Source organism: Gallinula chloropus, assembly GCF_964237585.1.
Source record: "Gallinula chloropus genome assembly, chromosome: 2".
NCBI lineage: Eukaryota > Metazoa > Chordata > Aves > Gruiformes > Rallidae > Gallinula > Gallinula chloropus.
The window spans coordinates 22,635,478-22,663,333 of record NC_140086.1 but is presented as its reverse complement, the minus strand read 5'-3'; the positions used below and the strand labels follow the sequence as shown (position 1 = coordinate 22,663,333).

Here is a 27,856-nt window from a genome sequence, read left to right as displayed (position 1 = left end):
AAAGTTAGCCTGAAAAACAGTAAAATCTACACAAAGTTTTATTGCAATCATACAAGGGATACATCAAGGGTCAAATACAACAAATACTATGATGCAATTTTACATTTATTAAACTACAGTTCAAAGCACAAATTTACACATTCTAAATACACTAAACATCTAATGAAGTCACACTGGTCTCCCACTGACATTTGATATATCTGGGCGAAAGACAATAACTTTACAAGACTTTTCTAACAGGAATCCTTAGTATAAAAACTGTGTACTTGTATGTAAACTGTTGAAGAACCCAAGTGATGGGTTTCCATCTCCACTAAGTCATCCATTTTGTTGCATATTTAAACGCTCAGGGGTTGAATGAACTTGATTTTAAATTTGGATGCCATTATCTAACCCTCCCACCCCCCCGGTGAATTGTAGCTGTAGCTTGTTTTGCCTGGTCCCCATTAGCTATTACTACTTTTTCAAGTTTTGAAGAGAATGAATTGAATTTCAAGATTGTTCCATTTCTTCCACACTGGAATGTTGACCAGACAAACTACAGACTTGCAACTGCAGGTCTAAATGAAGCGTTAATGCCTGTTTTAAGCTGCAGTGGAAAAGCGGTCTTCTGGGCTCAGCTGAATGCAAGAAGGCACAAAGAAGAAGTTCTTCATCAATGTGTCTGAAGCAATTCCAGCATCTTGCATCTCATCCCTGCAGCAAAGAAGGATGAGAGTTGTGGTAAAGCCATTTCACATACAACTTCACATCAGAAGCCAGCCTCCAATATAGCACTGAGGGCTGTTGCCCTGGTGAGGCTGGCCCCGGTCTCAGCAGAAGGCATCAGTGACACAAGCACTTGGCAGACAGAGAGGCTGTGACTCCACTGGCAGAAGCATGGGGCCCTGGCTACCACAGTACTGGGACAGGTTACCCAGCTCCCACCACCACCACAACAGCGTTGCTGCCCTTCCTGCCTGCAGCAGTGCCAGTGTCATACACAAGTTGCAATTACTGGTATTAGGAAATCTCAACAGCTGATGCCAAGCACTAAAAGCCCTAACTCAGCAGCAACCATCACCAAACCCAGGCCACACTGCATATTTTGCTTGCCTTTAAAACCCCAGAGCAAAGGAGGCACTTTATCACAGCCCTCAGTTTAGCCTTGGCCAAGTCAGACCAGTAAAAGGGAAACCACCAAACTACAAGGGCAGACTTGTGCTCAGTTCCATCCTCCACTACTGGCCAAGTGTAATTAATTATCTGGCTTCTTGAAGGAAGCAAAACCAATCCTGCCACTGGCAAGAGAATTTCCTTACCAGTCACTGAAAGACATCATGTAGTAAATCAGCGGCCTCTGATAGTCGTTAAAGGTAGACTGTTCCCCCAGGGTCCCAGCACCCATGTTATCAAAGATCAGCCAATCTCCAACGCTCAGCTCGGGAAGACGACAGTTTTCCACAATTTGATCAAGCTCATCACAGGATGGACCCCAAAGGCTGCTTGCAAACAGAGGCTCATCTTCCTTGTATTTCTATATGGAAATGACCCAGGTAATTAGGCTTTAGCTTATTCAAGAAAACCTTCAGATATACATAAAGACAATTTTATAAATAAGATACACACACAAAGTGGGAAATATATACTAAAAATATAAGGATAATAAGGGCTATCTCTGAAGAACACAGAACTCACCTTGTGAACCTCTGGGATAGTATTCAGTTTCTCAGACAATTTACTTGCAAAAGAACCATAAACACCATCATTTATGTAATATGTAAATACTGGTTCATCATCATTCCTGGTTTGCTCCACTGGAAGTGAAAAAGAAGTTGTCTCTCAGGCATTTGTTGTCATAAGTAGTCCTTTTGCAATCTAACTTAAGTCAACTGCTTTCTCCTGACAAGGGGGTTCCATATATACTGGAATAGGAGAATTATGAGCAGAGTAATCTGTGTGAGACCAGATTATAAATTCAGTTGTAGTATTAGGTGTGAGGCTTGGTAAATTTAATACTTTTCTCTAACAATCACTGTTAAGAATATAAATCCAAGTTCTACTTCAGCAGAGAAGCAGCTCGCTCTAGGATAGTTCTTCTAACAGAGAACCTTCCAGTGCCCCTTCTGTGAAGTGCCCAGTCCAGGTCTGACCACTGACAAGTCAAACCTCGTCAGGAAGCGCCAAGCGCCACAGAAGTGAGACAGGGAGAGAGACGCAGCAAACACGGTCAGAACCCCAAAGGCAGGTGAGACCGTGACGTAAGGGGATGTATTAAACATACACTGAAGCAAACTAGTCTGTCCTGACAGAGCAGGCAGGTATCTGTCCTGGGGATCTTTAAGGTCCCTTCAACCCAAACTGTTCTACAATCAGCAACAGGCAGAAGATAAATACGACCCCTACCTCCAGAAGGAAGAAGTTTATCATACTCAACGGTCTTCTTTGCAATGATGTTAACTGCTAGTGTAAAAGCAGACGAAACATAGTAACATCCGGGCTCTGCAATCACATTAACACCAGATTCCTTAGGAAAATAGACATCCAGCAGTGGCCTGATGACATGATTAACCTAGGAAATTAAAGTCAGAGTTTCAGACCAATTAAAGCTCAGCTTACATGCCTATTAGATACACACACGCTTTCAGTCAGCAACAGTTCTAGCAAGCACACAAAACGCTTACTCTGCTCTTCTACTGTCTGACAGATACCCTTACCAGAGGCCCAAAATTTACAGAAGAGTTAAAGGAAAATAGGCCATTCTGCTAAAGATGGAAGATTGATCACCACAAGCCCAAGTGCTACATGGTCCCTCCTCCCACCAGAGTCCAAGCTGTAGTTCGCTCAGACTGCAAAAGCCATTTCAAGTTTGTCCAGCACAGAACATACTGTAAAATTATGCACGAACCCAAAAGAACAAGGGAGGTCCCTTCCTGTGATCAGTTCTGAACGCTGTAGTACTAGAAATTGAATGAATTCTTTGTTTAGTGCTCATAGCTAAAGCCAGACATTTGAAGACTAGCAAGTGTTGTGGACAAGTAACAGAACTGAGAAAGAAAAGCCCCAATTGCAGTTAGTAGCTTTTCCCTGAATCCCTTTCGCCGCCCCATATTCAAGGAGTTCACCTTTAAGACAGTGTAACAGCATGTACAGGTTATCCTATGGGTTTAATGCATGCTAAAGATTCCACTTAGGCCAAATCAGTATTTATAGCTTTATTTAAAGGTAGGCAAAGCAAAGATAAAAGCAGAGCCTTTAAGTCTTCAGTTCTAAAGCAAAGTACCAGAAACTTCCATACAGTAGCAACACTATTTATGACCCATGCACACAAAGCAATCCTGGCCCAAACCATGCAACAGAGTAACCAACTGGACAACAATAGCCACCTGCCAAAACCACTCAAGTACTACTGTTAAGGTGGTTTTGGGTAGTCATTTTATCTGTGACATGCTTAAGCCAGCATTTACCCAATATGAACAGGATCAAAGAGCAATAGCCATTGTTTCCCTCCAAAGACTGAGCACACGACCCACAGTAAAGAACATAAACACCAATTATTTGTCTTACAAATTACAGCCTAACATGGAATTTAGAATAGGCTTCAGCTATCCAGATTAGCTGCAATTCAAAGGTTAAACACTTCAACTTCCTAGATCTAAATTAAGTTTCAACTTCCAACACATCACATACCTCTTCCAGCTGAAGTTCTGAACCTGTGAAGCCCCCACCAATATCCAACATGTTCATCTTAAAGCCAAATTCTTCCTAAAAGGCAGAGGCAGAACATAAGCACACGGACAACTGTAACTGCTACAGCATTTTGTTGCTCCTTGCTGTGGTTGTTTTCTATGTACTTATACTTGTGAGCCTGTTTAGCAGAGCACACCCAGCAAGGGAATAACAGCATCCTAAGAGTTAGTAAAGCTCCATTAAACCCAACAGGAATAGCGTTGGGATGTCAGTTACAGTTTCCAAGTACAAGTCCCACAGCAACACCAACCACCGCCCCCCCACCCCACAGCATTTGTTCTGTGCAGTGTTTGCTGAGCAGGGCCAAGTGTCCTGCCTGACAACAGGTGGTTTTAGGAACTTACAAGCACTCATAATGCAAGCCTCTTGGATAGTGCTTACACAACAGGAGTGCTACAACACACTTGCATAAAGATCAGCGAGGACTTAGTTCTGCTGCCACATGTGTTACGTCACAGCTGACGCACTAACTGCAGTAACCAGAGTGAGAAGTCCTGCAGCCTTGCTCCTCTTCTGAGAGGCACCTCAACTCATTTACGGGAAGAGAAGATGCTCAGAGAAGGGATTTTAAAATTTTTGCAATATGAAAAATATGCACAGGACATGTAAGAAGCATCCAACAGATCCATTCCTGTCCATCCAAATTTGGCTATTGCTCCCAACACAAGGCCTGTATTCTTAGGGTGCTTAGCCTCAGAAATCACATGCACCACGTCTGTGGTTGTAACACTACAAACACCAGCACACAAACATGTAACGTCTTAATATCACTTAAAGTTTCTACTGTGTATTTGCAGGAGGGATTTGAATTTCAAAAAAGCTTTTACCCAAAGTGGGAAACTGATTTTATCTGAAAATACTGTTCAAGGCCACTGCAAGCCAGTGGGACACTACTCATTAACCTGCACCCACGATTACTATTATTACAAAACGCAGCTGGCTTGTTAGTATGATTAGAGGGCATCCTCTACTGCAGCAACTGCATGTGCTTATAAAGCTACTTACAGCCATGTCAAACACACACCGAGCATCAGAAATGGCATGAATGTAGGTTTGCAGATCCTTGCAAGAGCTTGAAACATGAAACCTGAAAGAAAGAAGAGTGCAGTCAGTACACTGGACTGTGCAGCTTTCAGGCCAAGCACATTGTATCACCACCTGGAACAGCAATGGAAACAAGCACCTCAACAAGCTCTCATGGTGATACAGTAACTGCAAGGAGTAAGCTCAGAAATGGTTGTCTTCTATTCCACTGGGTTTGTGCTTGAGGCCTCTCAATGCTAGGAGTGCCTGTCCCACAATATTCTCATCTTTCACAAATAACTTATTTCCTGAACCTTTCAGTCTTCACTATCAAAGTGGTTAAGATTTGTTCCTCTGTGGGTACTGTACCAAGGCAGTACATGCAGAACCTCCCCTCCCTTACCCTATTCTTCATTGCCTCACCTGTATACCCTTTCTCCTGGGCCATCCAGTTTTCTTCTCCAAGCTAGAGCTTTACTGTGCATGCTCCCTACTGTGTCCAACACTTGGGAGAAGGTGGAGAGGTGCACCCCACTGCCACCCTGTTCTGAAGCCTCTTTACTCCCAGCCAGGTCCTAGTTTCATAGCAAGGCTGCACAGGCCAGTGGAGCAGGTCAGCAGAGGAGCACTGATAAGTACAGTCATCATCCCACAAGCTCCTGAATCCCCTCTGTCCAAGAAGTTCAAGTGGTGCCAAGAGACTGGCAGTAACTGAGGTGCTAGAGCAAGCACCAACATCCCCATGTGTCTCCTAAAGACTACTATGGTTCTGGACGGACCATATGCACACCCCTCTGAGCTACAATGCTCTCTACACCAAGCCTGCTCACTTCTTTAAGGAATGTCATTTGGAGGCAAAGGTCACCTTTAAGCTTACTTGAATGAACCTGCATGTGGATTTTTAAAATTTTAATTCAAGAAAATGCAAGAAAGCCACGTGGTTTTTGTTGAGACATATATGAGACCATATATGAGACATACATTTTGAGATACATTTGTAATGAACTGTGTTCATGCTTTAATTTAACATCAAGTTCAAACAGATTTATAGCAAAAAAAAGTGATTCAGAATCCACAAAACCTGACTTCCATTTGAAATACTATTTTTACTGTCTTGATGACCCAACCCTCTCTTCTTTGGCTGCTTTCTTTAAAACATTCACGAACACGTGATACTCATTTGGAAGTTCCCAGAACACAGATTCATTCCTGCTATCTGTAAGTCAAGCACTCATCTAATTGGTCTTGATAGGTCATACGTTGGTCTTTGGTCATAAAATCCCATCCCATGTTCCATCTTGTTCAAAATCTGTCCAAGCCATCCCAAGCTACACCAGCACTTATCTATCACACTGTTTACTATTGAAAAAGTACAAGTCAAGTTACTACAGAAGTTCAAGGGTACAACAAGAAAACAGGGGAGGACTTCTGAACTTGGCTTTGTGCTGACAGGAGGATTTCTGGTACTCAGATTGCTTTGCTGTATGTAATAGTTACTTTGTTTCATAACAATTTGTGCTTGGATATTAATGCTTCACTTGCTAGCAAGCTCGTGATCCAAGAGTTGTTTGTGTGGGTTGGTTTGTTGTGTTTTCTTGCTATGTTTTGTTTGTTTTCCTTTTTTTCCTTAAACCTGTAAAATAGTGCTGGGGGTGCATGCAATTCCTTTGTACACCATACAAACACCTGCTCAGCCAGAGAACAATACAATTACTCACTTGACACCAACTATTTGGACTCCCAACTCCTTAGCACATTCCATGAGGTGCCTACAGTTCTTCAGAGTGGTGCCAAACTTCATATTCACCTCCTCATCAGCAGTAATGTCTTCTGTGGCAATGTGCAGTAAGAGCCTAAGAGAAGGGGAAGATGATTTGGGCAGTTGGTTTACATCATCAGCACATGTGAAGCCTGAAGACTGTCAGAAGTGTGTTGATTATGTTGTCAGTACTCCAGCTCCATCGATGGACGAGTCAAGTGAACCTAATAAAAACAATCCTGTACAGAGAAAAAACTAGCAATTAGGGGCTAAAACATGGAGCCAACAAGGACAAGGGATTTGGAAATGCAGCAACTAAGACTCTTTTGTAGCAGCAAGAGTCTGTTGAGTGCTGTAATAGAAGAGAATGTTACCTTCTAACAACGGTTTGATGAGGAAGTATACTTTAAAACTTCAGTAAGCTTTTTCCCATCTCCATCCTCCTTTCTAGTCAAGAGGAGAGTGTGGAGATTCCCCTTCAGCTAGACATATCTGACTTGGGTTAAACTCAGCCTGTGGAGGACACCAGGCTGACACACTGAAGGCACACCCTGGCCACCTCCTTCTACCTCCCCTCCTGGCTGAGCACATGGACTGGGGATAGGGGTGTCGGTTCATTCCCTGCCCCTTCTTCCAGGGCACCTGTGGAGCAGGGAGGCAGCAAGTACCATCTCTTGCAGTCTTACACTGTGAGTCAGCTTCCTCCCTCTGGGCAGGTTTGACAGACTCCAGTGCAGTGTGGATATTTTTTTTACATTAAAATTAAGACTTGAGGCAAAGGCATATTCACATCACCACCTCTAGAGGCATCCCCACACATACTCACAAATTCAAACTGCCGTCCACTAAGTCACCAGTTTCCTTCCCTCCCCAGTGAACATCAATTAATTAGCTGCTCAAGTAGTGTCATGACATACACAGACTGGACAGAGCACAGTACAGTTCACCAGGATGGAGAGCATAAACAAGTGGCAGAAGCTCTGTACCCAAAGTGAAACAGTTCTTTAAGACATGCAACAAGCAAAACCTAGCCTACCCACCAGAAAATAATGTATGTTGACTCAGCAGCTACCTTGACAACTCTAAGTCCTTCCTAAATGTCCTATAATGTGTTTAAAATGGCTTCTGTAAAGAGGAAAATAAATCTGAAGTTCTCAAACAGGTTGCCCAGCAATCCTTTATAGTTTTATACTACTTCATCTTGAGAAACTGTGACTGGCCTCTCATATCCTGCTTCTCTACCAGCACAGACAATTCTGCTCAAGAAATCTGTAGTCAACGCTGTTTTGTAAAGCTTTGGGAGAGAGTGCTGGATTGAATGTAAAGTGTCAGAAGTTACTCTAAAACATCTAAAAGTTTCAAAGCCAGAGCACTGTGGTTTGTAACCTCATACTGAGATTTGACAAAACTATTTCTTAAAGACACCCCATGCTAAATTGTATTGATAATCATTATGGCAACATTGTAAGTGAATAAAAAGACTTTACAGAGTAAACCACTGAAAAAGGGTAATCCTGATTTCTAGAAATCAAGCAGGGTTCTTCTTCCTGTGTTTTAGCCAGTTAGAGCAGGGCTCAAGGCTGGCATGTCTATGGTTGGGGGTTTGTGTTTCTGTTTTCTGGAAGCATTGATACTTCTAACAGCCATGCCTCTGCTGGAGGGTCTTTAGGCACCACCATCTTAGCAGTTCAACTTTGTCTAGATGAATCCAAAGGTAGAAATGAAAGCCTAAGCACTTCTTTTACATTCCTCCTCTTCCTTAAAAGAGTTTTCAGTCATTTGAGTTACTAATAGTTCCAAAGGCAGAAACATCAATTATAAAAAAAAGACCCCTACCCATTACTGAGTTCAGTGCAGAAAGTTACAAGAACTTTTGGGAAGTGGGAATTGCAATTTTCTAAGCAGAATTTCTTCACCCAAAGCATAATTAGCTTCATCTACCAATGGTCAACCTAGCTATTACAACCACAAGTTTAAAGAATTTAAAGGCTATATAAAGGCTTTGATTTTTTTAAACTATGCCAAGGAAGAGAAAGAAGAAAACTCAGTTGTCACTTCAGCATCAGTTTTAATGACCTGAATAAAAAATTCTAAGAAACCAAGCAATTAAATCTCTCCCTAGTAGGTGAGACACATCAGGTTCCTAGAAAATCTAACTAGCAAGCTGCAGTTCTTCTGGAAAAAGTGAGTTTCTTGACTTTGATGAACAGGAACTTTTTCAAATATTAGACTATGGGATCCTTGGAAGGAAGTCAGGGGTTTGGATTGTTTCTTTATCTCACAGAACTCCATTATTCCATCTCCCTGCTTTACAATTTCTCTGGCTCAAAAAAACGTGCACCTTAACTTCACTTGCTGGGGATGTTGTGATAGACAACATCTTATAAAGGAGACTGACTTATTTCCTTGAGTCCTAACAATGTAAAAAACTAACAAAGCACTACAGATACCAGTGTTTCACACTGGTAAAACACTAATGCCAGAGATATCTTTAGCATTGTTAAGGCTTTCAAACACAGAGTACGTCAAGGCCAACATTTTAGATGCAAAATTATTTATCACAGATAACATTCTCTTGCACAGGAAGCACTCTCCAGTATGGAGAGCCCTGATATGCTTCCATGAAGACAAAATATAATCACTAGTGACAGCAATATTAACTCTCAAGGTAGGAAAAAACCAAAAAATAATAACCAGTGCAAAGTGCCCAATGCTAAAAGTGATCATCTTCCCAGTTCAACAGCTACGGACATGGCACTTCAGTAACGACTGGCAAGGACCAAGGGCTTTGTCAGCAGTGACAGGAATCTTGTCTGAGACATTTGAGGGAAGCTGTACCACTGCAGAGTGCTGCAGCATTCACTTGGGCTTTGACTCCAGATTTCTTAAAGATACAGCCCACAGCCAAAGTATTGGTATAATGGACATGACCTGTAATGACATGAGCACCTATTGGTCCAAAAAAGACTAGAATACACTGGCAGCAATAAAATTATTTAGCCACCAGGACTCAGGTTTGATCACTTCTCTATGAAAGTATCTGGGACAACACTGCAGTGACCCGAGACAGAGCTGGAGTCACATCTCTGTTTTAGTAGAGGGGAAATACCTGTACATGCATTTAACAGACCTGCAGAGCATATGGAACCCTAGATGGGACCTGATGCACATTTGATGACCTCATTTGCTGAAAGCCTCAGCCTTGGCTTCAGCTGAAGCTACTAATATCCAAACAGAACCCTGTGAAGTCACAGAGCAGGAGGAACATGTACTTGTAGATGAGGTGCCAGATTTCTGAACCTTAGTCACTGAAACCTTTACATGAAGATTGCCCTATGAAATCAAAGTGCAAGACTTTGCCCAAAACAAGGGCATTACTATCATTATAGGAAGCTGAGACCCAGTAGGGGAAAAGTTGAAAAAAGCTACCTTCAAAGGAGACAGGAGAGAAAATAGATACAAGTGAACTGCATAAAAGAAGCCATGTACCTTACTTGCAACTCCAACAACTCAGAACACAGACAAAATTAAGTCTCCCCACATGAAAAGCACAACCAGAATGTTGACACTTACTTCGCGTTTGGATGGTTACGTGCAATTTTCTTCAGCTCGAGCTCACTGTCACAAATCATGATGTTGATCCCAGCCTTTGCTGCATACTTGATCTGAGAAGCTTGCTTGCAAGGGTTTGTGTAGATAATGTTATCAGGAGAGATTCCCAGGTCTTGCACCAATGCCATTTCAGACTGAAAAACAGGAGCACACTCGAATTTGACAGAGTCCAGCACACAGTCTTTACTGAGTTTTTATTAGATGGGCTCCTGTACTAGACTAAATAGTCAAATGCATAAAGAGAAAGCTTTCCACTGCTTCTAGGGTAGAAGTACAGATTTTCAACAGCCAGTTACACAGGAGATGACATTTATAATCATGGCACTAGATACGAAAAAGCTGATTATAAAACCAGCAGATATAAGAAACAAGGCACACACATACTCATGAAAAAAAACTTACTTTACTGGAACATGCAAATCCAACACCAAGGGATCCCAAGATTTCCAGTACACCTGGAGTAGAATTGCATCTTACAGGATAAAATGGTTTTACTGGTGCCATCACATTCTGCCATTGTATGTTCTTCTTTACAAGCTTTCCGAGATCGCCAACATAAAATGCTCTTTTTCCAGTCTAAAAAGAGGAAGAATAGGAAAATAAAGTGTCTGAAATTTTTGGTTTGCTATCAAAACATAAACCACCCATGAAAGTTTTATGTAATTTTTTTTCCACCCTATTTTAAGCTCAACCTTGAACAATGCTTTTTACTGCCAGCTAGGTCGGTTTTTTTAACTAAAAGGGAATACCTACCACTTCAGAGATATTATGAATGCTATTTAGACAGTACTCAGATTCCTGAGCAAAAAACCACTACTTTAATGCCAAATGCTGATTTTATCTAAAAATACAGAATAGGTTAAAAACCTCTTCCAACTTTGTATTTCCAGAATTTTTGGAGGAAGAATATCCACTGGGATGAAAGCTTCCACAGTCTCAACATAATTTATAGCTTCTTATATAAGCAATAAAAATCTTGTACTACCAGTATTTTAACATCTAGCTAACAGCTCATTTTATTGAAAATTTGTTTGATAGTATTTTAATTCAGGAAGTCACGTTTGAGACTGTTCTCCACATCTTGTGAAGCACAAAGTTCAGACAGATTTTTAATAACTAAACTCGGTGTGTTAAGGTTGCAGAGTCAAGTACATAATCTTTAAGAAAATGCACAGATTTTTCTGGAAACTGTTAAGTCTCTCTTGTGCATCTGTTACTTCAAGTCATGATGTGGATACAGTGGATTGAAATCCAAACAGATCATTCTGTATCTGTTGATAACCTGCACTCAGAAAACCTCCAGTAAACAAATGGCCTACTGTATATCAGTTAAATACCATCACAAAAAAAAATCTATGATGGGTCTGAATCAAAACTGTACATCAACAGTTAATTCTAGCACTTGACTTTTGCAGATATAAAACTATGTTGTGGCTTATTGTAAACAATGTCTTTATTTTTGTTTAAAAAACACAAATAGAAATTCCATCGGGTGGAAGCATACTGACCCCCTGTATGGGTCACCAGCAGGAATGGGATCTGGAGCTTTAGATCCATGGCACAGGCCTCTACCCCTTGAGCTAAAGGAGTAAATGAAAGCAGCAGGAGGCAGCTATCCTCTGTGAGCCAGCCAGTGGTTGGAGACATGACATGTTGCCAGTAGTTTACCTATTTATTTGCTAGACAGAAAAAGAATATTAGGAATCAGGATTTGGGAATCCTACACCTGAGTTCAGAAGGCCATGGGATTTGGCTATTTGCTGTACTATAGCTGAAGACTTGCATTTGAACGAGTTCTGCTAAATCAAGGGAAAAGTGAACAACTTGTAGGGATGGCATATTAAGGATACAGTATTTGCTTAATTAAACTTTTTAAAAATAAACAAGCTCTTTCTTTCTGTGATCTTGTCTATAAAATAAGGTGACACCATCTTCCTGCTTCCTATGAAGTGAATGTAGTCTTACTCAATAAAGCTATTATTGCATACACAGATTTATTTGTTTCTTTCCAGTAGATTGGAAAAACTTAGAAGCCTTTAGACCAGTTTATTTTCTTGAAAGAAAACAGGCAGCATCTTACAGTGTGCTTGTATCTGAGTTCCCCACAGAGAGAAGGATAATGGGAAGATGTATAACCACGCAGTCATGATCAACCACAGAAATTCAAAACATGACTTTAAACTGGCTCAGAATACATATTTGTCTAAAAGCTCAAGTATATTTTTTGGGAAAGAGCAAAAAAGTTTCTAATTCCATTGATATTAAAATCTCTTAATATAGGAACCTATATTCATTTACACCAGCAAGTCTGCTTTCCTGCTAGCCACAGCCTGGGAGGTAACGATTGTTGCCCAGATTTCCCCAACAGAATTCAGCCTGAAGCAAACAGTGAAGCAATCATTTGCAGGAAGTGACAGAACACAAGCAGGAAACTACTTTCTAAAGTGAGTTTTAGCCAACTGATCCTTTGTTGCTGTCAGTTCATCAATTCTAAATACCTCGACCTAGTTTTAAAACAAGAGAACTAAGCCAAAATATCTGGAAAACGTAAGAAACTTACATGAGTATGTTCATAAATACAGTTGTCAATAACATCTGCAAGAGTTGCTCCTTCATCCAACAGGCCAATGGAGTAATTTGCATCCTCAAGAAATCCTTTCATCTCAGCCGTATTCCACAAAGCCGACAGTCATAAACCAAGAAACACAAGGGATGGGCTTCCAAGCCTTATATCCGGGTCCTTAAATTATGCAACAAACTGCACAAAGAACACAAACCCATGGGAAGAGTTAAGACACACACTGTGCCACTGCTTAGTGCTTCCTACAGCTGGTGTACAGTAACACCAGCTTCCCAATCAGATCTTTTAACTACCTTCCCCCCCTATGTGGCAGGGATAAGGATAGAGCAGCTCTACTGAAGACAACAACAAAGTGAGCCATGTGCCTTAAATCGGATACTACCCGAAAGACAGCTGAGCAGCCACTGATGCAAGGCTATTCTTGAGGAATCCCAGGCTGTGTGCACACTGACCTGCATTGAGCTTGTGCAGGCTATCAAAGTGCCCCAAGCATAGCATACTCATACCATCACCTCAGCTCTGCTATTCGTCAACACAGCATCTTTGCCTTCACACCTTTTATTTACCAGGCATGTCTTTTGTTCTGTTCACAGGATTACCTACAGTGATTAATCTTCACTTCAATAGAGGTTAACAGAAAGAAGCTACTACCTAGAAGTATTTAAAATGAAAATTAAATTCAGTAAGTGGAACTGGCATTAAAAGAATGCAACAGTTACAGCCTTGCTGCAAGATGCAAATAAGCATCTTGTTTATTCTCAAACCCTCATTGCAAATTCGCTATTGTTTATAGGGAGTGTTTTCCAAAAGACAACCTGAAGCAACAAAGCCCAAAGACAGAAAATATTGTTCAACACACAGTTTTAGAATATGAATTAGTCCAGTAAAACTCAGTAGACAGCAGGAAGCAACCAACAGCTGATTACATACCTTCCTGAGATTGCTGTATTCATCAATTAAGGCTGTAGTTTATATTTCACTGGAGTTGTAGGTCTTGTATAAAAGCAGTTTGAGATCATAGCAACTGCCTGACCACACTTTTGTTCCAATTGTCATTTTTATGACTAACACAAGACTGATCAAAAGCAGCCAGCTAACTAGTTTCCTTCTCTACATGAAGATCTAAAACATCTTTAATCTCTCAATAGAAGTTGTGTAGTATTTATAAAAAAGTGATGGTTCCTTTCTCAAGCCACCTGTACTTGGCTTTAAAATAAAAAAATATTTGTCTGATTAAAAGCCTTGATAGAAACCAGAAACATTACAGCTCAAAGTAAAACATGCTTCACTAAGTCTCAAAACTAAGGTGACTCTGGCTTCAAATGATCACAATGACACAGCATTAACTCTGTCTCATGTTTCTTCCCCCACTCCCTAACAGTAAAAAATTTCCACAATTAGCAAGTTAAGTTTAGTTAACACTGTTAATAATAACAAAGGTACTTTTGCTCAAGGTAATACTAGGTAGCACTTGCTCCTGCCTGTCATCATACCAGATAAGGGGGAGAAGAGCCCGTGGAGTTTCATATGCTTTCTGCATACCTCACGCATGCTACCTATGTTTCCTGAGAGAAGCATTAACTGCCAGGTGACCGTAACTCAGTGGCACCAAGAATTTTCAGTTGTACTCAGAAGCTGAATTAGGCAAGCTCAAGAAACATGGGCTAGATGGACAGTGGGGTGGATTGAAAACTGGCTGAAAGACCGAGCCCAGAGGGTTGCTGTCAGTGGCAAAGTCTAGTTGGAGGTCTGTAACAAGTGGTGCTCCTCAGGGGTCAGTCCTGGGTCCAGCAATGTTCAATCAACCACTTGATGGGATAGATTGCACCCTCAGCTTGTGGATGAGGAAACTGGGAGGGGTGGCTGACACATCAGGAGGCTGTGCTGCCATCCAGCAAGACTGGACAGGCTGGAGAGCTGGGCAGAGAGCAATATTATGAAATTCAACACAGGCAAGTACAAGGTCCTGCACCTAGAGAGGAATAACCCCAAGCACCAGTACAGGTTAGGGACTGAGCTGCTGGGAAGCAGCTCTGTAGAGAAAGACCTGGGAGTCATGGTGGACAACAGGTTATCCATGAGCCAGCAGCATGCACCCATGGCCAAGAAAGCCAATGGCATCCTGGGGTGTGTCAAGGAGAGTGTGGCCAGGAGGTCAAGGGAGGTTATTTTCCCCTCTACTCTGTGCTGGCGAGGCCTCATCTGGAATACTGTGTGCAGTTCTGGGCTCCCTGCTTCAAGGACAGGGGGCTACAAGAGGACAGAGGGTACAAAAAAGGGCTACGAGGATGATTAGGGAACTGAACATCTCTTGTGAAGAGAGGCTGAGGGACGTGGGCCTTTTTAGCCCAGAGAAGACAATACTGAGGGGGAGAATCTTACCAATGCTTAATTTTAAATACTTGAGGGGTGGGTGTCAGGAAGATGGGAACAGTCTTTTTTTCAGTGGTGCCTAATGCCAGGACAATAGGCAATGAGCATAAGCTTGAATATAGGAAGTTCCACCTAAACATGAGGAGGAACTTCTTCACTGTGTGGGTTGCAGAGCACTGGAACAGGCTGCACAGAGAGGTTGTGGAGTCTCCATCTCTGGAGACATTCAAAACCCACCTGGACACTGTCCAGTGTAACCTGCTCTAGGTGATCCTGCTCTGACAGGGAGTTCAACTAGATGATCTCCAGAGCTCCCTTCCAACCCCTGTTCTGTGATTCTGTCAAGAACACGCTTGTCTCATAAGCATAGGATTCACTGTACATGTAAGTGAATCCTTAAGATCCAAAACAATCATGAAAAAGCAAGGTAATTATCACACTGATAGATGGTTTTAAGTAAATTAGTTATAAAAACAATGATTAGGTCATAGACACTATAATGAGGAAAAATGTCTTGAAGTCATTCACAAATGTAAACTGAGGAGTGACTAACAGCTAAAGTGTCTTTAAAAATACACTAGACAAGAAAAAAGGACAAGCTTGTGAAGTCACTTTGAATACCAGTCATATTTCTGTAACTACAATAACCCTCTGAACAACATCCTTGATTGGCTAGCTAATTAGCACAAAGTCCTCAACACATTCACATCCATAAAATATCCATGACTTCCAAAAGGGGTGGGTTTTGTTGTTTTTTTTTTCTGTAAAGAAAGGCTGGCATCAGCATTTTACTGAAAATTTGATATAGTTCTGGAGTGTTCAAAACATGAAGATCAAAAGACGACAAAAGGTAACAGAGCAGAATTTAATTCTTCTAGCATAATTTCTTCATGCTATAATTTACATAATCTCCTGTTTAGCTGTTTTAAAGTACTTCATACATTCTCTCAAGCTTGCTGATTGTGCAATAAAGACATTAAACTTCTTCTATAACAACTCTTTTCTTGTTTTCTTGCAAGAGAAAGGGCACGCAGAGATGAGAATAAGCAAACCAACCTTGGTGAACACATACAAAAGCCAAGTGACTTCCCTTTTCAGCAGATTATTCAAATGTAGCAGATCTGTTAACCACACAAAAGCCACAAGTCTTATTCCTTCTATGACAGAGGGGTATTAAAGGAAAGAGGAGTATTAAAGGAAAGTTTTCTGACTTCAAGTAAATTCTGTGCTGCATCAAAATCTGTAATACCTTTTAGGACACATCTGATCTGCCCTATGATTTAAGAGAAAGTTCCAACAAAATTCAGCAGCAGCATTGACACAGGAACTCCCTACAGAATGAGCTTCAGTGATCCCAGGTTCCTCTCTCCCCCTTCCTGCTCACATCCAACCAGAACACACTGCATACCTGCAGGTGGGAGAAGTGGCTGGGCTGGCAGAAGCCTCAGATCTGAGCTTTCTGTTTATTTAAGTTGGACAAATTCTGTGTTTCTGATCATAAGCTCACAATTGCCTGACATATTGTACAAACCTGTTAGAAAGCCTGAAGGCAAAGCTAAAGCATTTTAAGGATTTACTGTACATACAAGAGTACTACTTAGGTAGATTTAAAAGGGGGGGGGGAGGGTTTTTTGGTTGGGTTTTTACTACACGCCACTTCCTACACTCTGAAGCACACAGATGGTCAGCAGTCCCTTCCATGGAACAAATGCACAGCCCTGCACCCCTGGCTAGGAAGTCTCAGTGCACCCCAAGGAACCATGAACAGATTTTTTTTAACTCGCAACCCATCCTGTAGGCTAATTGCTTGTGCCTGGTATTCCAAATGAAGCAGCTCAATGTAAACAGCTTAATTTTTTCTTGGAGTCTTGGTGTTCATCTGAGTTCTGGCAGTAGGTTTAAACTAATTTTGTAGTACTCAAAGCTTTTTTTGTATTTAATGACTGTGGTGTCTGCAGCTTTCAGACAGATGGTACAGACCAACACTGCTGTCCAAAAATTGCCCTTTCACTTTTGGGGAGAACCTGTGTGGAGGGGGAGAATTGATTTAAGTAACGCATGGGGGGGGAGAAGGCCTTTTTAGCACCAACTCCTCAAACAAAACCAGAAAGAACTCTGGGAAATTAGCATTGATGAAGTTCACTTCCTAAAACAGTCCTCTCAGTTCATGTATCCAACAACATCTTACACTCAAGAGGCATGAATGGAAAGTAATCCATACTACTACAGAAACAATAGTTTGCAGCAAATCTAGTATAGCCTCTCCCAGACTACTAAACAGCAACTGCTTTTTAAGTGTGGCTGTGACATCTCAGCTTACTCGTTTAGCAAAATTCATCAAGTAAAAACCTAACATTAGCCTACCAACTTCTATCCTCGGGGTCACAGCCCAGTCCTCTCCAATTTCTCCTGCTCTGAAGCAATTACCTCTGTTCAGTCTTGTTGAGAAGGCAGGAAGAATATTTTATGAAGGCAAAACTGAAATTCCTACTGGCACTGCTACAGTACCACCACCAAACAGTGTATACTTGACATGTTTCTTTCAGGGGTTAATACTTGCAGTACAAGTTGGGATTGTGCTATAGCCTTACTCTGTTCAGACTGGCTCCCATTCTGAGAGGGAAAGAGAACTCATGGTAAAATTCATGAAAGAAAATGAATACATTAGAAGGAAATCAAGAGGATGGTTTAAGACTGCTTTCATGTCTGTGAAATCACAGTGCAGAGTTCAGTGCTCACTGGAAGTGCTGACTTGCCGCAAGTCATAATTTGACAGACACAGTATGGTAACACCACCCATTTTACCACCTGAAATGTTAGTCTGCACAGTGCTCCAGGACATGTATTTTAGGGCAAACAAAAGCTGTCAAGTGGTATGAGACTGCTACACAAGCATGCAATTGCTTTCTTTGAAGCAAGTTACATCCTCAGGCTCTTTAGTGTTTAACACAATGAATTCCCAAAGAACCTTAAAGATAAAGTTTTACATATTTAAACACTGCAACTAATGCAGACATCTGGAATAGAAGAAAATTTAAAAGCTCTAAAAAAATGACTAAATAAAACACATGCTGGTCATATGAAAGCACAACACATTGTTATTTCTCTACATTGTCAGAACTACATATTATTTGGCCTAAAGAAACAACCACACCTTGAGGTTTGGTTCTCCTGTTAAAGACTCACTGAGCAAAGAGCAAAGTCTCTGCAAACCAAACAGGCTCCAAATAACGGCTTTCAACTACATGTCTTACTAACCAAAATAAGTATATGACATCATAATTTTTGAATCAGTGTAATTGTTAGAAGTAAAGCACATTCATCTCTTTCTCCTTACAGTACTGGTTCTTCAGGGTAAAGCAATCAAAAAGGTTACTGATGTTAGTGACAAAATGACAAAGTACAGAACAGGGGTACTAGAAGAACAGAAACACCAGTCCTGTTTTCAGCATGGGAAATGCCCATGTTTAATGAGTACCTTAAAATTATTCCAAGGTGCCCTTTCACCTTAAATCCATATCACTCCATTAGTGGAATGCAGCAACCTGTCAGCCCTTGGAAGTGCTGAAGCAGGTGTCTGTTTACAATGGCAGTGGACATTGTGCATTACCAAAAGTTACCTCTCAGACACAGAAAGGGGTTGGAACTAGATGATCTTTAAGGTCCCCCCAACCCAAACCATCCCAAGATTCTAGAAATCCAGCAAGAATCATAGCAGAGTACCCAGACAGCTTAGGTTAGTTGCATCCCACCACTCTCTCAGGGGCATTCCACACAGTTAAGGAAACATCTCTGCTGAAGTAAGCAAGGGGGTAGAGGCTTTCAAGAATCAACTTCTGGTTTCTTGACATTTGAATCCATTATTCGATGCCAATAAACTAGCAAAGCTTATAAAAATGTAAGTGCATGTATACTTCTATGGTACCATACCAGCACTTCTCTTCCATGACAGCACGAGCAGCTACTTCCCTATCTTCTTAGTTAGCCAATATTAGTATCTGGCCTCCTCACTACCCACCAGCCCTCCCAACTCCCAATCCTTCTGTGGCCTTATCACCAACCAGTCCCATCTAGAGAGAGACAAGGCTTTAAAGGACAGCCAGTCCTGCTAGCCACTGCTTCCATTTGGCATAGACAGATCAAATTTCCATCCCTAATTCTCACCATTCCCATCAGCCAGATGGGGCAATAAATAGAACAGATTTTCAAAGGAACATGATTTCAGACCACAGTTGCCAGAGTGTTCAGGAAGTCAGAGCTTGAAGAGCAAGACAGAACTAAATCCCAAATTCTTCAGTGTAATACAAGGACAAAAGTGGGAGGGAGAAAATTACAAAAAGGAAGTAAGTTTAATGGCAATGTAAGTGCACCTTCAGACACAAGATTTTTATTTGAGTTCCACTGGAACACAGTAATTATATTTAAAAGCTCAATTGACCTTTTTCCCATTAAATCACTTTACAAGTTGAACAGGACTCAAACTACCAATTATCTGGCTAACTTGCATTTTAGCAGCATTTGAAGCTATTACTCATGCTTCAAGCACACCAAAACATGTACAGAGTTACTGGCAAACACTTGCAGACTACTGTTACCTACATCACCACTACATTCAATACTAACTACTTATATTTGTGCAGGGCATATTATTATTGAACACATAATAGATCCAAGCTCAAAATAAACAATTTATCTGAATGGTTGGCTACAAACACAGCAGATCCAGTGGCAATCCCATTCTAGGGCAAGCTATACCTTGCACTATTTGCCACACCACATCAGTCTATCAGTCAGAGAAAGAATAAACTCAATGTAACAGCCTTCTCAAAAACTTGATTCAAAGCCAAGTTTACTCCAGATAAATTTTAGACATTAAGATGCATCTGTAGTAACTTAAGATTTTATACTTTATTCAGTCCTTCCTCCTAACAACTCTGCCTTTCCTACCTTTTTACTATTTTTTTCCTGTTGAAATGCAAAATGTTAGAAGTGCAAAATCTCATGCAAGAGTTCTACCCACATACAAGAGCAACCAGGAACTCAAACTGAGCAAGTGAAACCGTTTTTGCTGATGTTTTGCCTAGAAGAGTGGTGTGACAGATACAAAGTAACAGTAACAGTTTCATGGTTAGCTGGATACACTTGAATAGAGCAGTTACCCACACCAACCCAGATGTACAGGTTACTTCAGTAAGTTTCAAACAAAACAAAAAGAACATAACATCCAGAGGTAAAGTCAGAGGTCCTGAGCCAGCAGTGTGCCCTGGTGGCTAAGAGAGCCAATGGGATCCTGGGGTGTATCAGGAGGAGTGTGGCCAGCAGGTCAAAGGAGATGATCCTCCCCTTCTACTCTGCCCTGGTCAGGCCCCACCTGGAGTGTTGTGTCCAGTTCTGGGCTCCCTGGTATAAAAAGGACAGGGATCTCCTGGAGAGAATCCAAAGAAGGGCCACGAAGACGATTAGGGGCCTGGAACATCTCCCCTATGAGGACAGGCTGAGTAAGCTGGGACTCTTCAGCCTTGAGAAGAGAAGACTAAGGGGGGACCTAATTAAAGTTTATAATTATCTTAAGCAGGGAATGCAGGGGGAATCAGCCAGCCCCTGTTCAGTGGTCTGTGGAGACAGGACAAGGGGCAATGGCTGCAAGTTGGAGCACAGGAAGTTCCGCACCAACATGCAGAAGAACTTTTTCACAGTGAGGGTGACAGAGCCCTGGGACAGGCTGCCCAGGGAGGTGGAGGAGTCTCCTTCTCTGGAGATATTCAAGACCTGTCTGGACGCCTGAGTGATATGTGCTAGGGAGCTGCTCTGGCAGGGGGGTTGGACCTGATGATCTCTTGAGGTCCCTTCCAACCCCTACAATTCTGTGATGATCAACCAAGCTCCCTGTGCTTCCCTTCACAGATCTGAAAATGCTGCGGGAAGTACCTTATTAGGAGACACACCAACACAACAGGCACTGGGACTCTTTGCGGTCTTTAAGAAGTACCTGGCTTGGTTAGATGCACTTAAACATTCTCAAGTTTTACATTAAGAAGCATTATATAATTTATAGGCACTAAGCCAAACAGAAATGCCTTTAGCTAGACAGGAAAAAAAGTAATACTGTATAAATCAGCTTAACTCAGATATTACCAATGCATTTAAGGTTATTGTTAAAACCACATAAACCTGTTTTGTTAACATAAAACAATAGGATAACCACACGCATTCCAGAGTTTTCTGTGCTCCTTAAGATCGGCTATGCACATTCATTTGTTTCCAGTTATCATGGGGTTTGTTTTTCAAGTAACTATTTGCCTCTTAAGCTTAAAAGGCATCAGTAATTAGTATACAATTTCCATCCAAAACAGAATTCCACATTCTACTGTAGCTCAGCTACAACTATTTGTGGAAGTGGATAGTAATTAGCAAATAATGGAGACAGGCATTTGGGAAGGCACACCCTTCATGATCAGCATTAGTAACTGTTTACAATAGCAAGTTTTAACTATTTCAGTATAAAACACCCTACAAAAATTTTAAAAATCACACATTACTCAGCAAATCATGATTTGATATCAAAAGCCATACAGTGCCAATTCATGACTTCAGAATTACCACTCAGACTGAAGTTACAGCACTTTATTTTAGTATTTCTACAGCCGACAGCCCTAATTCAGAAAAGTAACTCTATTAAACATGTGTGAGCAAGCTTTGTAAAGTTTATCTGATAATGGTTGAGAAAAGTATTAAGTGAATAAAAGTTGTAGTCCTCCCTTGAATGGAAGCCCCACATAAGCCCATCACTATTTTCAAGTTTTGTTAGTCTACATGAAGACACCTCTTGCTTATCAAAAGCCAACACACCGTATTTTTGGACGTGCTTATCCTCCTGCATACAGAGGAAGATAGAAGGAAAAGAGACTTACATGGACAAGTTAGGAGATGGAACCCTACTATCATCAGCTAGGTTCCCAAGGTGGCTCAGCGTTGAAGTCGAACTGCTCTCTATAAAGCACTTCTCCTAAGCCTTCTGGATAGTTGTAAACTTGATCAGAGATTTTGCCCTGTGGGAGAAAACACATTAAAAAATTAATTTCATAGCCTGAACAAAATAAAAGCTTTATCCAAACCCATGTAACGAGTGCCTGTTCCACAGTGCTTTGAAGGATGCATGCAATACCCCACTAGGAAAGTTTGTAATCACACAGAACACCCAGTTTTCAAGAATGACATAAACTCCGAGCCAGATCAAGTCAGATACATGAACTGCTACAACACATGAACTAGGCACATGGTAATTGCTTGTTTGTACTTATCTTTCATAGTCCTAAATAAGATGTTCAAAACCAAAAGCAAAGAGCTCTACATGACTCTGCTTTAGGGTAGTATGCCTTAATACCGGACTACCCTTCCCAGAAGTGTTTTTAACCCTGCAACCACTGTGACGCTTCCCCTCCCCACTTCCCTTCTATTTTAAAACTCCCTTGCTATGTTCTTCCTCTGCTGTGAATGAACACAGCATGTGGGTGAAAAATAGTGCTTTATATAGTGAAACTGAACACCATACAGACAGGGATGAGCAAGACAGTAAAAAGAAACTTATGCTTGCTTTCAGGAATGAGGAAATGTTTCAGCTGGCCCTTAAAGGCTATTACAACACCAAAGCAGCATTTTAAAGTACAAGGCTAGCTTACTCAAACTGAGGTGGAACAATCACACATCAGTACAACGAACATCAAGAGCACTCAAGGAAACATTAACCAGCCCTGCTGAGAAGTTACTCCTTCTCAAAGGAACACAACATTTCCATGGAATTACAGAATTGGTCATGTGTAAACCCAACACACAACAAGGTTTCTATAAATTGACTGTTGTCTATGGCACAAAAAGTGGCATGAACCAACCTATTGTAAAAATAAATCTTTGCTGGTCTCATTATTTAAACAAAACTACAAGTGCTGACTACAGAAGCCTGGCTCCTGGGAATCACTTAACCCAAATGAGCATCTCCGCAACCGCACTACAGTTAAGCAAAATACCAAAGTGTATTCTTCCACTTATTCTTGTTATTAGAAAACTAAACTAGTATACTCTATAAAGTACTGAATGACAAACAGAGCAAGTGCAACTTGAGGTAACTGTTTCACAGTAACTCCAGAGCAGTCTCATCAGCTTTATCATATAAATTGGCATATTATATTAATAATAAACCTCAGTGTTTCAAAATTAAGTTAAGGAATTCTGCCAGGTTAATAGGAATGCAGTATATTTAATCTCATCTTTCTTCCACCACAATAAGAACTCAGCTACATCTAGTCCTCAGAGCATGCACACAAGTCTCACAGGCTGGTAACACTTTGATTTTGTAAAATTAACTAGTCTCTCCACTACTTGTTAGCATTGTTCTGATTTTACTCAAGAATTCACACAAACTTTTCAGTGATTATGAACTGAAATTACCTTCCCAGCAAAATAATTCATTAAAAACAGGAGCTTCTAAGGGGAGTGCATGGCCTTTAGTGCAAAACTTAGAGAGCCATGCTTCAGACACATCACCTGCAGTACCATTACAATAAACATTGCCACACACCCCGAGAAGGAAGTGTGTAGTGAAAGTTCCTGTAGAGCTTGATTGAAAACTGATCTACTCTGTAGCAACAGTCAACTCTAAGCTGCCCTGAGCTCTAACTACCCTTCAGAATGTTTAAGTACAGAAGATTCAGACAACTGTACTACAAGCCTTTCAAATCATAGTAATTTTACTCTGCTTTAACCAGCACAGAGTTAGTTTGTTGCACCACTGCAGAGCAGAACTAACATTTTCAGCAGAAGCGTATTGGAAGTCCATAACCCATACAGACAAACCCAGCTTCAGAAAGATAGCACATGTGATCAGCCACAATGAAGCATTCATTGTTTAAGGGTAGGCATAAAAGCACTCTTTGCTAAGCTGCAAGCTCAGAATTGCAGCAATAGTCAACAAGGCAGCTTTGCTTTTTAATACTCCAGTAGCATCTGTGTACATTTATTTAGGTATCATCTGTTAGTACACTCTAGTAGCAGGTGCCTCAAGTTAGACTGCAGCTTACCCAACAATTCTGTATATTGAAACAGTAGCACTCACCTGAGGAACAAAATAACCCCTAGTCATCCACAGCGCACTGTTGCCAGTACAACTGCATCCCTACAGCAAGCAGTGGGAATGCCAGCAGGCCAGTCAGGGCCAGCCCCTTCCCAGCTCACCGGTCCCTCAGCTCCTCACGTCAAACACAGATCCAGGCACAGACTCATTTTTCCTTGAAAAAAGCGATCACTGCATCTCACCATTTCTGAGGAGACCCTTTAACCACCTTGCTAAAATAGCCATGAAGCAAACCCTAAAAATCCAGCAACACAACGACCTCACATATTTACACCAACTGACAGACTTGGAGGCACCAAAGTTAGTCTGGTCCACAAATGCCACCAATGTTACAATAGGCCTTTTCCAGATCAGGGCCAGGGTGTTTGGCAAGGCAGTCCCCAGGGGGAGAGAGCAGGTCCTTGAAGGGAGTGCAGGTCTCTCAAATTCTCCTGTCAACCACACTCTTGGTCCTGCACTACATCAACAGCATTTTGAACTGAAGTTTGCCATTATACTCAAATTAGCCCATTACACAATTAAGCCTCCCTTTCAGGAAGGGACAGTCTTAATTCCCTTCCAGAGCACTCTGTCTCTTCTTTAATTGGAGAGATGGAATAATTTCCAGACCTTACAGCCCAACGCTGCTGTGAACACACACCTGCACCAGCCTTCCAGCACAGGGAGCGGCAAGAGGCACAAGCTGCTTGCCTGGGGCAGGCTGCAGCACTGAAAGGCACCAAGCCTGCCACTTGCCTCCAGTAAAACTGTCCCCATAGCAGAAACATTCACACTGCTGTTCGCCGCCAAACACCGCCCTCCCCAAGTCTTGTCGAGACCCCTCTTTTCCTGCGGTTTCCCAACCCTCCCCCAGAGCTGAAGGCCCAGCAGGAGGGACAGAAGGCGGCAGCAGGCTGGCCGGCTGCGGGGGCTCAGGCTAGGGCAGGCAGAGCAGGCGGAGAAGGGAGCTCACCACAGCCTGAAGCACACGGGGAGGGGGCTGCCGTGTCGCAAGCATCAGCCACGGCGGCAGCAGCATTGTTCACACGGTGACAGGAAGGAAAGAACTAGACTGGACCAGTCCAGACTGGAACAAACCCCTCCTACCATCACCATTATTCACAACCCCCACCTCCCCCCCAGCATCACAGCCTCCCACATTTATACAAGGAAGAATAGTGGGCAAGTGCACTATCCTCAGAGCCAAAAATCTAGCAGCCAGGGCGAAGGCAGAAGTGGGGCAGCACTCCCCACTCCCAACCCACCATCACTCAGGAGACCCAGCCACGTCTGGCAGGAAGGGTAGGCAGGTCTAACCTGCTAATATTGGGTACACAACGGTGCTTTCATTCAGGGCAACTAAATTCAACTGGGACTACACAATTAAACCCTGCTTGGTCATCAGAGACCGCTGCAAAGGTCTGAAACATGGTGCTTCCCCTGCTTGCTCACACGTGTTGGCTGTGCAGGATTTTACACTGCTGTGGATGCACTTCAGAAAGGCTCAAAAGAAGATTTTAACTCATTTTCTTCCCTTGTCACCACAACTGGGTCATACACACCCCCCACCCCACCCCCAGCACAAACACACATACCTTGGGCTCTGAATAAGCACAGACTGCTGACTATTAGACCAGCAGCACTGTCTAGTCATGACCCATAACAGCATCCTCCTCAGTCACACCAGCTGCCCCATATGTTCCTGTGTCTGCACCTTCCCCTTACATACACATAAACCCCCGATCCTACACCTTACTTTCCACTCCTCTATGAGTGTGTGCAGGCACCTCTGTTGACCTCTTACCACTATAACCAGTAACAGACATCTCTGCTGACCTCTCACCAAACCAGGGACAGTAGCACAGCAAGTGTGTGCACACAAACACACAATCTGCAGGCAGCTAAGCAGTGACTGGATCCTCTTCTGTGTACTTTCTGAAAGCCACCGGTACAGCAGTGGCCAACCAGACCACACATACCAGTGGAGGCAGCCAAGCCATGGAAGTTGAAGCTCAATCAAGAGGTTTCGAGAAGGACTGGTGCCACAAAATCTGCTACTGCTACACTAACAGACTGACCAAGGGGAGGGGGAAAATGTGTCCTTGAGACAACCAGCATGGAAAAGGGAAACAACTGCTGAACAGGAGGGAAGGGCTCCACTTTCCATACCCTGCAGGAACCCCAGCTCCTCTGTGTGAAGGCAATTTGCCCCGTCATCCCCACACTTGTCCCAGAAAGCATTGCTTGTGCAATGCCCTCACAACTTGTGCAGTGCCCTGACAGCTTGCGCTGCTGCCTCGCTCCTTGGCACGTCCCCAGTCCACCACACTGCAAGGGTGAGACCCCACGAAGGCACCCACCAGCATCGCTCAGGTGAGAGGGGGAGAGGAGCGTGACAGCAGGAGCCCGGATGGATAGCCACGGTTACAGATACACAACATGGCCTCTGAGAAGCAGACGAGCAGAGACGCTGCGGTCCTGCTATCAGCACTTCTCCAACCTCTCTGCCCCTCGCCAGTCAGAGCGGCCTCACAGCTGCTCCCCCCGGGCCTGAGGGGCTTCCTGCGTGCGGCTGCACCCGAGGGGAAGGGACCTCCGAGACTGCACGGGAGTCGGTGCTCCAAAGCCCGAGCAGCTTCCACCGGGCGAGAGGACAGCACGCCGGGGTCCGGGAACCCCCTCTCCTCCAGGGGTCCAAGCGAGATTACCCTTCGCCCTCTCCCCTAGAAGGGACGCACAGCCAGAGGTAGCAACGCCCGGAGGGAACGGGTCTCCCGCCGCGGGGCACTGCCCCAGCTGCTGAGGGGAAAGACACCGCACAGCCCCCCTCCGCAGGAATCCGCCATGTTAGGGCGGCCGCCGAGCCCCCGCTCCCACTCCCCGCGGAGCTGGCGGCCCCACCGCCCTCCTTCGCCCTGCGGGTTGGGACAGAAGGGGGGAATGGCGGCCCTAGTGCAGCCCTCGTCTTGGCCCCCAGCCTCCCCTTCCCGCCTCGCCGCCTCTCACACTCAGAGCTGTCCGCCATGTTAGCTCCGTGGCCGCTGACCCCCTCCGCCCGCCGCTACCGCCGCCCTCCGGGGTGCTGGGGGCCCGGGCACCCGCTCGCCCACCCCTCGGGCAGCGGCCCCGCATCGCCCGGCGCCTCGCTGCGGGCCGTGGACAGAGGGAGCTTCGGCTCTGACTCATCCCGCCGCTCTCCATCTGCCGCCGCCGGTGGCAGCCGGTCTCGCCCCACGCCGCCGGGCGAGCAGAGAAAGGGCAGCGGGAGGAACCGGCCCCATCCCCCTCCCCGCCCGCCGCCACCACCACCACCACAGCGTCAGTGCTGCCTGCCAGTCGCCCCTCCGCCTTCCCCAGGTGTCGCGGCCGCCGCTGTCCCGTCCCCTCCTTGCACCGGGGGGGGAAGAAGAGCCTGTCCCTCCCCGCGCCCCAGGGAGGGGAGAGCTCCTTTCGCTCCCTCCCGCCGCCGGTGTCAAGGGACGCCCCGGCCCGCTCCAGGGCTTAGGGTGGGCGTCACCGCCTCCCTCCCTCGCTCCCTCCCTCCGCCTCCCCCACGGCGGGAGCCCCGGCCCGGCAGGGAAGCCGGGGGCGCCGGCACCGGTACTCACGTGAGATAACGGCCCGAAAGATTTGGTAAATCGTCTTCTCTTTTTAGGCGGAATTTTTAAAGAGG

The 27,856-nt window shown here is 43.5% G+C and overlaps 1 protein-coding gene across 1 annotated transcript; it reads right to left on the bottom strand.

Moving 5' to 3' along the window:
• Positions 1 to 414: 414 nt before the first annotated feature.
• On the bottom strand, positions 415 to 27,856 carry AZIN1 (antizyme inhibitor 1). The gene is made up of 12 exons (XM_084260270.1): positions 27,792 to 27,856; positions 21,989 to 22,126; positions 12,684 to 12,881; positions 10,526 to 10,699; positions 10,085 to 10,257; positions 6,471 to 6,605; positions 4,735 to 4,816; positions 3,670 to 3,744; positions 2,386 to 2,551; positions 1,678 to 1,796; positions 1,302 to 1,516; positions 415 to 696 (listed from the first exon to the last, which is right to left on the bottom strand). Exons 3-12 carry the CDS (start codon positions 12,783 to 12,785, stop codon positions 585 to 587), a joined length of 1,353 nt encoding a protein of 450 aa, XP_084116396.1. The 5' UTR covers positions 12,786 to 12,881; positions 21,989 to 22,126; positions 27,792 to 27,856; the 3' UTR covers positions 415 to 584.